A 10,081-nucleotide genomic window follows, 5' to 3' on the forward strand; every position below is an offset into this window, starting at 1 on the left:
CAGAGATGGCCACTGGAGGTTCTCCCACCACCATCAGGAGTCTGAAACAGGGCCCAGCTGGTGGGAAGGTTTAAGGAGAGCAGGAGAGGGCCTGGGACAGTGTGCAACTTTGTGCTTAGCTTTCTATCAAAGCTCCCATCGAATGAATCATTAACAACCAAATGAGAAGTAGACGGAGCTCCAACCCACGGTCACCAGGCTCCTTTACCTGGAGCAATGGATGTTTCACCTCCACGCAAGGAATACATCTTTGACATAATGGCACTTGCAGCCAGCAGACACCCTCCAAGAGGGTGGCCTTCGCTCACGGTAAAAAGCTGCTGTTTAAAATGGTCCAATACACTGAAGGGCTCAACTTCACACACTCGGCTGGCTTGTGCTCGGCCGGGTTTGGCAAAGGGATTTGTAGGCCTCTGACAAAGCGGCTTCCTTGGCTGGAATTGCCCCTTATCCTAGCCTGCATCAAAGTAGCAGCAGGGCAGTGGTGGCAGGAGGAGGGAGGAAAATAAACCATGACACTGACTAGAGGTGGGAAGCAGAGTACTCCAGTGCAGGACACAGCATCTCTAGAGTGCTAAATGCAAATCAACACCTCCAAAAGCAATACACAAACTGGACTTCTTAAGTGCTCCTCCCATCTCCGAGCAATGAGTTCCTCACCCTCCCTTCCCCAAAACACCAGGATGAACACACCTGCACTCGATAGATGGATTCTTGCAGTTTCCACTTTCCATCCGCCCCTCTGCACCTGAAGTCTCAGTGGATGAAGTCACCCAGGGCTTGAGTAAAGCTTTCAGAAAGGAGCCCACATTCCACCACTGCTCTTTATCTTTGGTCTGTCTAGAACAGTGTCTAGGAGAAAGACATCAGGCGGCTGGGCTCCACAGAGCAGAGAGGCTCCCAACCTGCACAACAGGGGCCTGGCATACCCTGGCCTCATCAAAGCACTCCCACAGCTCCCGCTCCACGGTCAGCACGGCCCCAGGGAAGGGCTCACTGTCTAGGAACAGAGAAGCTGTAAAGAGGATTTGCAGTCTGGATCTCATTCTTTAATCAAATGGAGAGCAAAAAAACTAAGAAGAATTAAACAACCAGTGGAGGTGTTTCCGAAAAAGAACCTGATGCCACATGCTCTGGCTTCCTAGCATAGTAAGTACCTTTACAAGTAGCCTGTCACAAGCTTGGCTTTGCCTAGCGTGAAGTCTTCTCATTGAGCGTTCTCCACCAGAGCAGTAAAAGGAGCCTGAAGATACCCCCCAGTTTTCTCCGCTCTGGCCTTGGTTTGGTTGTCAAGTCTGTCAGGGGTACTCTCGAGTGTGAAGACAGAACATCCCCATGGCTTGGCCTCTCCACCGTTACCGCAGCTCTAAGCTTTAGGGCAGCCCTGAGTGTCCGTCTCTGTCTCAGAGGAGCTGCTCTCAGAGTCTATTTCTGTGTTCTCCTGCTGGTGTTTCTCGTGCACCTTCTGCCGAATGCCTTGCAAACGCACCAAGAGGGACTGATAGTCAAAGTGGCCTCGTTTCTCACCAAAAGGGTCCTGGAAGCAAAGCAGAGAGAAGCCCGTTAACATGGAGCAGCACCCTTCCTGCAAGAGGCAGAGAGGAGAAATCCCCTCGCCACCCCTGGGAGCCCAGCACACCACCATCATCTTCCTGAACCCCAGAGAAAGCAACTGAGCCCCAGCTCCATGAAGAAGAAACAAGAGTGGGCCACACCTGACAAGCCTCTAATGTCACCAAACGTCACCGCGTGGCGCTCAGATCAGTACCGTACGCAGCTGTACGGCAGGCACACACCTGCCTCATGGAAACTTCTCACTCCAGACATGAACCCTCTTGCTCTGGGAGCGCTTTCCATTTCTGAACTACAGCCAGGGATGGCACTGACAGGAAAAAAGGGCTCCGAGACACGAGAGCATTAAATCAGCCACCTCCAGCCTTTCTTGGAAGTGGATTCTCAATGAGTCAGACAAGAGGTGGCAGATGAGGGAGGGAGACACGTCTGTTCACATGCAAATAGCCTGGCAATCTATAAAGTCTACTTTCCTGCAGCAACAAGCTCCTGTATTCAACCTGTCTACATGTGTCTGCCTTGTTGTCACTGTTCCTCCACCTCTTTCCTCCTCTAGTAGCTTTAACTCAGTCAGCCACTTGCAATGGTACCTGATAGAACAAGAAGCATCAGAGAAATGTTCCTATCTGCTGCATGGGCAAAGAAACCTCAGAAGATGAGAAACTACCAGTTACCAAGAGGAAAGTACTGCAGTGTTGTTCAGGAGCCACCAGCACTGGATAACCTACATGTGCCCTCCCTGCTTAACACCAAATGCACACGAAAGCAAACTGCACATCCTGGTTCCACTACTGAAAGAAGAACCTGCCTGCCTGGAGAGGCTCTGAGGTCGAGCACTCAGCCTTGGAAACACTGCACGTGTGCTGAGCCTGGGGATGCCCACAGGAACACCTCGGGTCTCAGGTTCACGGTTGGTTCAAGGTTGGAACAGGCATTTCACAGAAAAGACCCAGGTACTCCACATTGTTCTTTGTCTCTAAGTACACAGCCTTACCGAAGGCAGCGTGTTGTCAACAAGAAAATCATCTGCCGCTCACCTGCATTGTCTGTCCTTGGAGATAAAGTCTCTCTTTACACACCCCTTCATAGAAGTCGTAGTATTCCATGAAGGATTTCTCCATCACACCCCTGGATGCAAGGAGAGAGCAAACAATCACCACCAAATGACAGGGTTCCAACAGTCACATCATCCAGGGCCACCCCATCCCACTGAACTCCAGTCTATGCAGTCAGCATGGACACCAAGGCAGGGTGCCCCAGCCAAGTACCAGGGTCCAGCGAGGCAGGACACGGGGTGAAATGAACCACAGCATCGCCGCAGCTGAGGAGACGCCGCACGTGCTCCCCCAGCAGCTGTGCCCCCCTCCCTCTGAGCGGGTTTTTCACCCTCCATAAGACAAGGCACATTCATTCCCCAACACAAGTGGGAGGATGCAGCCATTGTACCCAGTGACACGGCCTTTGTCAGTGCTCAGCCCCTGGGCACCACGCAGATGCAGCCATGACTCTTGGCTGCACCAGGCAGAGTTAAAGACTTGCTCTTCCCAGAAGCAACTCTCAGGATCCCAGGGAAGTTTATCCTGCTTCCCACACCCCTGTCTCAGCCCCCTCCATGCCTCCCTTTCGTACCGTAGCGGCTCAGGACAGGGACACTTTCCCTCCAGCATGTCACACACTGCTACCCGGATGGTCTCGTGCCGAATGCACTCGTTGTAGTTCTTGCTGTCCCCGGGGTGCCTCTCCTGGAAACAGAATTAGGGCCAGTGAGTCCACACAACAGCAATGGCTGAATCTCCCCACTGCATGAACCCACAACGGTGCCTGTGCTCTCTGTATGCTCATTTACACTGCAAGTCAAAAGCTGGCAAGATTTTATACATCTCCAGGGGTCAACTGATGGAGGCAGCCCAGAAACCTGCCTGTTTCCAAGATGCTGGAGAGCACGGAAAGCTGAGCAGTGTGGTGCCTGCATGACAGCCCATGGAAGCCATTTCAGGAGTCATGTAGCAGGGGAAGGAAGAGCCCTCCCATCTCCCCGGCAACTTCTCGGATGCCTCATGTTCTTCAGTTACCTTACACAGAGGAGAGCCAAGCAGCCTCTGGTTCAGAGCTGCCTTCCAACTCCCCCTCAAGCTCTGACTGGAGGCAGAGCAAGCTGGAGGACAGCCAAGCAACATAACCTATTTTTGTCCCCATTCCCAGACTGGGATTTGCCACACACACACCCCCCCCTCCAAGCAAGGTGTAGGGGGGAAGAGCCCAGGAGCTGCAAACCCAGGGCTGAGCCACCTCCCACTCTCACCTGCTCAAAGCCAGGCTCGTTGTGATAGGGGTTCTCAGTCATCAGAGACTGGATGGAGATGAGGACTGAGGAGATGCACTGCGCTGGGCTCCAGGCAGGCCCGGTCCAAGTGCTGGGCATCAAAACAGAAAAGCAGCATTAAGGAGGCAGGCCTGGCTCCATAAGCACCATCCCTCCAACCACCACAGAGCAGAAAGCTTGGGAAACCAGGGCTGGCCCTCACAGGAATGCGACAGGAAGAGAAAGAGCTGCTACAGATACAGAAAGCATTGGGCATGGAGGAGCTTTTCAGGGTCCAAGTGATTTATTCTCTCAGCTAAAGGAGTACTTTAGCCTGAGTGAGGCAGGAGGGGCTGGGGAACCTCACTCCACTGCATCACACACGAGGAAAAGCAGTATTTGCAGGCATTCCACAGGGAACGTGTGGCTATCATCTGACCCAGCAGCCCGGAGCAACACTCCCAGTGGTGGGAGTCAAACCCACCGACCTCCCAGCACTGAAGTCTCATTTTCAGACCCAAAGCAGACACCCACTTGTGGAGTCTGTAACAAACAGCACAAGGACACCCATCAAAAGCACTCATGGATGCTCCACTATAGGAATAGGGTGCCCGCTTCATACACACAGGGTAGCAAAACTCCTTGGCACAGAACAGCATAAGCAGAAAAAGCTGCTCTGCTGCTTGCCCTTAATATCCTAGCTCCAGATACAGACCTGTCTCCCTGTGAGCTGAACAAGGATGGGCTGACCCACATAGGATCCTCCTAAATCCTTTCATTGGCAGTTCCCTCTGTGCTTCCCATTCCTGCTAAGGCTGAGGCTCTTTGTTCGCTCTTCAATAACGCAGCTTCCATGCTGGGGGGGCTACAACTGCATGAGCAAGAAGGCAGCCTGTGTGGGAGCATCCAGACCCCCAAGATACACGTGTGCCCTACGCATCTCAGTGCCCTGCAGGCACTGGCATCCAGCTCATTGGATCAGGAAGCCTCCTCCACTGAGGAAGATGCTTCCCAGCACCACACAGCTCTCAACCAGCACCTATCACCTGATGGTATCAGCTACTCCGGCTCTGGTGTAAGTGGTACCTGCCCAGCCCTGCTGAAGCCATCCCACCTTACAGCAAGTGAAGCCATCCCTGCCCCTTCCTCACCCGGCTGCTGTTCCTGCCTCTCTGCAGCAGAAGGAACCAGGCACAGCCCAGCTGCACCAGTCCAGAGGCTTGGCAAAAGCCTTTCTCTCCCTGCTGGGGTTGGGAATCCCCCAGCACAGCCAGGGATCCTCCGCCAGAGCTGCAAGAGCCCTGGCTCCCTGTTTAAAACTCAAGCAGGTGAACAACCAGCCTGGCAGCAGGGGAGCCTGTCTGAACAGGCAGCATGGGAGCCCTGCTTGTAAATCATTACACCCACTGCTCAGCCCCACATACTCCGTGTAGGTGGAAGCCCAGAGCAGTCAAATGGCTCTCAAGGAAGTTCTTGGCTTTTAATTCTATTTATTTCTTTCTTTTAAACCCACACAGAGAGAGGGAAACTAAACTCACAAAACCCTTCCTTCAACCAGCGTTACAGACCGGGCTGCAAAGCGCAAAAGCAGTGCTTGGTCTGAGGCTTTGCAGGGGAAGCAGGAGGAAAGGAGCAGCGTCCCCTGCTCCCTTCTCAAGTGCTTTTAAAGACAAGTTAAGACTCAGAGGAGGGCTCGCTGCTGCTCCACGGCTCCGATCCCGCGCACAGCTCCACAGAAGCAGAAAGGAGCATCCAAGCACGCATCTGGGGCGAGACGAGGGCACGGCACGCTGAGAAGGATGCGCGAGGCAGAGCAGAGCCCGCAGCCACCTTCCCACCGAAACAGCCAAAGGCTCCTCTTACCCTAGAATACTCAGGCAGACTTTCCCATTGCGGTAGAAGTTGGGGTTAAACCTCACTGTGTTATTTCCCGTTGTCATCAGTTTGACCCTTGGTGGGTGGATGGGATAATCTGGAGGACAGCGAAACAGGAACAAGAAGAAACCCCCTTCATAAGGCGTGTCAAATGGGCCTGTGATCAATGCATGAATCTGGAAAACAAAAGCCCGTCTTGCGCACCACTTCAACACTGTGCAGCACCATCCAATCCTCCACGCAGGCGAGCGAGGGCAAGAAACCTCCACCCCGGCAGCAGCACGGAGGGAGGCAGCATCTTCCACAAGCACAGGCCCCGTGCAGGCCACGCTTCCCCCTCCCTCCTTCCCTCTGCTCCCCTTCTCCTCCCGCTGCCGCGCTTCCCTCCCCGCTGCCGCGCTCCACGTGCAAAGCAGGTTTCCAATGGGGAGGCTTGGCCAGAGGCCACAGGAGCTGCTTCCAGGGTGTCCAAAGCAGCCTGAATCCCAGTCCAGGTGCTTCAAGATTGCAAATATGCAGGAAAAGGAATTTCACTCGGTTTAGAACAGAGGTAAAAGCACCCCCACCCCCCGAATTCCTGCCAAAACGACAGCATTCCCCAATTTGATGGTCTCGCGCTCGTTTGGTCTTCTTGAAGCCAATCAGTGCATTTCCTCTGCCAGGATCCAAAATTAAGACCCTATTCTCTCCATGCTAATTACCCTCAGAGATCCCAATTGCACAGCAGGAACTCTCGACTCCCTTCAGGCTATTAAGGAAGCTTCTTCCCCAAGTGATCCAAGCAGCCTCCTTCCGTGATGCTCCCACCTCGCCAGGGTTTCAGCTGGAAGCCCCAGGGCCGGTGTCCTACAAACCCACACCTCTGCTGAAGGCCGTTTTGGCACATCCAGCTGCACACTGGCAGGGAAGGCAGCGTAAGGAGGAGCTGGCTCTGCACAGACGCTCCCTTGGTGCTGCCTCCAAACCCAAAGGGCCCCAAGTCAGGCAGGTGCTTCCAGGCAGGAATTTGGAGGAACCCTTTGTGTGCAGCAGAGGAAAAGCAAAGCCACCCCCCTGACATGCACACAACCAACACTGCCTGGAGAAGGGGCAGCACCAGCCAAGAGATACAGGGGATCAGGAACACCGTTGGAGCAGCCTCTGCCCCCCCGCTCGCTGCTGGAATAACCGGGAATTCACACTCCTGGAAAAGGCCGAGAGCCAGGATGGAAGCAGGGCAGGAGAGGCCATAGCCCTGCCTGGGTCCCTGGAGAGCAGCTCTGCGACGGGAGAGGCTGCACAGGGCAGACCTGGTACCCGTGGGACCCCAGCAGGACAGCTCCAGGGACACATCCCCGCCAGCTCGCACGGCTCAACACCACAGGCAGGTCAGGGATGCTCCAGCACTGCCTGCTGCTGGGGGATGTTTCTCATTCCCAGCTTCTCTGAGAAGCCCCCCATGGCCAAGAGCCTTCCACAGAGCTCCCTCTTCCTTGAGCTGCTCTATTGACTGTTTTCAAGCATCAACAGGATGAAATGAGCTGGAGCAGCACCCCACTGGTTCACAGGGCCACTAAAGCAGAGCTGGCTCCATCTGTGGAAGCTCCTCAGGTCCCTAGGATGGGCTCTCCCCCCCAGTTTCCTTGAGAGCCTCCTCCCCTTTTAAATCCAGCCCATCTCAATGTCACCAGGAAGACCGGAGCCTCCTCATGCTCCTGTGAGACTCCCCCTGGCTCCTCTCATCACATTAAGGGAACGCTCCATGCGGGCAACCCCTTAGAGCAGGCATCAACAGCAACGTACAGAGAAGGGCAAAGCTGAACCAGCTCCAAATCTTCTCTTACCTTGGTCATGTCCTGGGGATCGGGCACAACAAACATTCCCGGCGGCGGCTCCTTGTAAATGGACATGATATCCCTGAAGAAAGGAAAGAGGAGTTAGGCAAGATCTCCCTTGGCCTTCATCAGCCCTCGAGGCCCTGAATGTTCTGGATGGCAGGGATGCAAAGGGATGCGCTCTGAAGATGGAAACCTGCAGAGAGGCAGGAACTGCTCTTTGGCCTCTGCCTGGTTTCTGGCTGAGCTGCTTCGAGTCGCCCCTCAAAAGGAGTTGAGGAATGTCCCGAGCACAAGCAGCATTCCAATGGAGCAAGGTGGGAGGCACCAGACTGACTAACGGCTGCCTGCTGTTCAGCTCAGCACACACCTCACCCGTAACCTCCCCTAAAGCACTGCTCCGAGGGGAGGTTTGTTGGTTAAAGGAAGACCTTCCCCTCCCTTTGCTTTCCCTCTCTTTACAGGATCCCTTTCCTACCCCCTGTTCATTCGGTGTCCCCAAACATGCCATGGGTCAACAGCCTTTGAGATGCTCCTGCTCTGAGAAGCAGGGCTTCAACGTGACAGTGGGCTCAGGAGCAGTTGGGATGCACGTGCACACACACAGAGCTTCAGCCCCACGGCCTTGTCCCTCGAGGAGCTCAGACCAAGTGAATGAAGAACAATGAATCCTCTACAGCTCTGCTCCGTTCACAATCACCCATCACCTCCATCACCCTCATCGTCCTCCCACAGTCAGAGCTCCAGTGAGCTCCGGAGCAAGCTCCCACTCGACCTTCTCATTGGGAAGCAACCAGAGCTTGGAAAGGTTTCCAGGTAAGAACAAGGGAGAGCAAGGGGGAGCCTCCCCTTCCTGCCACCGTTACAGGGTGTTTGCATTGGAAACCGCCCCACTGCCCGCTGCTGCCTTTGGAAGGCGTTATGCAAGCCCCAGAACGAGGATGAGCGAGAGCCTGGAGGCAGGGATCCTTGCTCCAAAGGAAGAGGAAGGACTCTTTGAACCAGCGCCAGCGTTTCAACAATCCCCGGCCGTGTTCAAGGCCAGGTTGAACACAGCCTTGGGTGACCTGGTTCAGCGGGAGGTGCCCCTGCCCATGGCAGGGGTGGAACTGGGTGCTCTTCAGCTCCTTTCCAGCCCCAGCTACTCTCTGCTTCTGTGCTGCTTGTTCTAGCAGCGGTTCTCGACGCACCGGCTTCAACCACCCAAGCAAAGAGGCAGGGCAGGCAAACGGGTGGGCCCGGCAGGCAGGAGCACTGCTAAGGGCAGGTTTAGCACCAACACCTCGTGTTGATAGGGACTGGGCAGCTCTCCCCCGCCCCAACAGCGCCTCCGAGCTGATCCCGGAGGCCGGACTGGAGCCCTGCACTGAGCTCTGCCGCCCAGCGCCCCTCAGCAGCGGGCACGGAAGAAGCCCCCCCCCCGGATGCGGGCTCTGGGCAGGGCGAGGCGGGAGGCTCCATCCTCCCGCCGGCCACCGGGGCAAGGCGCATCCCGGGGCTCGATGGACCGGGGGCTGCCCCAGGAGAGCCGCGGGATAACGGCAGAGACCGGGGCCTGGCCCCAGCTCCCCAAGGCCGCCGGTGCGGGGCCGGTGAGGCCCAGCGGGCAGCTACCGCCGGGAGGGTTCCGGCCGTGAGCCCACCGTGTCCCGTCCCGTCCTTTCCCCCCCGCCACAGCGGGGGTCGCGGCCCTCCCCGGCCGTACCAGGAGCCCCGGGGCCCGGCTCTCACCGCTTGATCCGCAGCAGGCAGGCCGCGCTGGGCCGCTCGCTGTCCCAGTCGCCGCTCACCGTAGGGTCCCAGAAGGCGGAGTGCGTGAGGAGCGCGGCCCCCGCGGCCGCCGCCGCCGCCGCGATGGGGGCCCCGCCGCTGCCCGGGGCTGCGACAGCGCCCGTTGTGGCAGCGCCGAACCCCGCCGCCGCCCACAGCTCGGCGGGGATGAAGACACCGGGGCCGCCCGCGCCGCCGGCCGAGGCCCCGCCGCTGCCCGCCGCCGGCAGCACCGCGGCCGGGGCCGGGGCCGGGGCGGCCTCCTCGGCCGCCGGACTCTCCGCCATTCCGCGCCCGGCCTCGGCGACCGCCGCTTCCGGGCCTCCGCACCACCGAGTCCGCCGGCCAGAGCGGCGCCCGCCGCGCGCCTCCACCACCGACCGCCGGCCAGAGCGGCGCCGCCCCCTCACACCCCGCCCCGCGCCATCACTGAGCCGCCTCCGGTGCCAGAGCGCCTCCGCCACAGGGGGCAGAGCCTTCCGCAAGGCGTAGCGCGCCCTCTGCCGCCGCGGGGGTGTCCCGGGGGAGAGGCAGCGGGAACACGAGTTCGGGGCTTTTTGGGGTGGAAAACGGCCCTTTGGGGAGCGGCGGTGGGGGAGCCGGTACAGCGCGGGTTAACCCGCAGGGATGCAACGGCTCGGCACGGCCACAGGCAGGGGGGAAGTCTCTGTTTCAACCCTTACGTTGTCCTCGAGTCCCTTCTGCTCTGCCCAGGAGGGCTCAAGGAGACTTCAGGTCAGGTCCCTTC

The 10,081-nt window shown here is 57.4% G+C and overlaps 1 protein-coding gene across 1 annotated transcript; it reads right to left on the reverse strand.

The window, feature by feature from the left end:
• Positions 1–557: 557 nt before the first annotated feature.
• On the reverse strand, positions 558–9,724 carry UBE2Z (ubiquitin conjugating enzyme E2 Z). Its single transcript, XM_057421432.1, has 7 exons — positions 9,295–9,724; positions 7,573–7,645; positions 5,738–5,925; positions 3,875–3,986; positions 3,202–3,314; positions 2,610–2,700; positions 558–1,537 (listed from the first exon to the last, which is right to left on the reverse strand). Exons 1-7 carry the CDS (start codon positions 9,618–9,620, stop codon positions 1,367–1,369), a joined length of 1,074 nt encoding a protein of 357 aa, XP_057277415.1. The 5' UTR covers positions 9,621–9,724; the 3' UTR covers positions 558–1,366.
• Positions 9,725–10,081: the final 357 nt, after the last annotated feature.

This window comes from Pezoporus wallicus, unplaced genomic scaffold (assembly GCF_028554395.1).
Source record: "Pezoporus wallicus isolate ANWC-B61680 ecotype Strahan unplaced genomic scaffold, APGP_CSIRO_Pwel_v1 contig_13057, whole genome shotgun sequence".
NCBI lineage: Eukaryota > Metazoa > Chordata > Aves > Psittaciformes > Psittacidae > Pezoporus > Pezoporus wallicus.

What these genes read in the sequence shown, in the direction of transcription:
- UBE2Z (XM_057421432.1), bottom strand. Translation starts at nt 9,620, where the DNA reads ATGGCGGAGAGTCCGGCGGCCGAGGAGGCCGCCCCGGCCCCGGCCCCG. An exon ending in ATCCCCAGGACATGACCAAG is followed by an intron (nt 5,926 to 7,572) that starts GTAAGAGAAGAT and finishes TTTGTTTTCCAG; the next exon opens with ATTCATGCATTGATCACAGG. An exon ending in ACGAGCCTGGCTTTGAGCAG is followed by an intron (nt 3,315 to 3,874) that starts GTGAGAGTGGGA and finishes TTCTGTTTCCAG; the next exon opens with GAGAGGCACCCCGGGGACAG.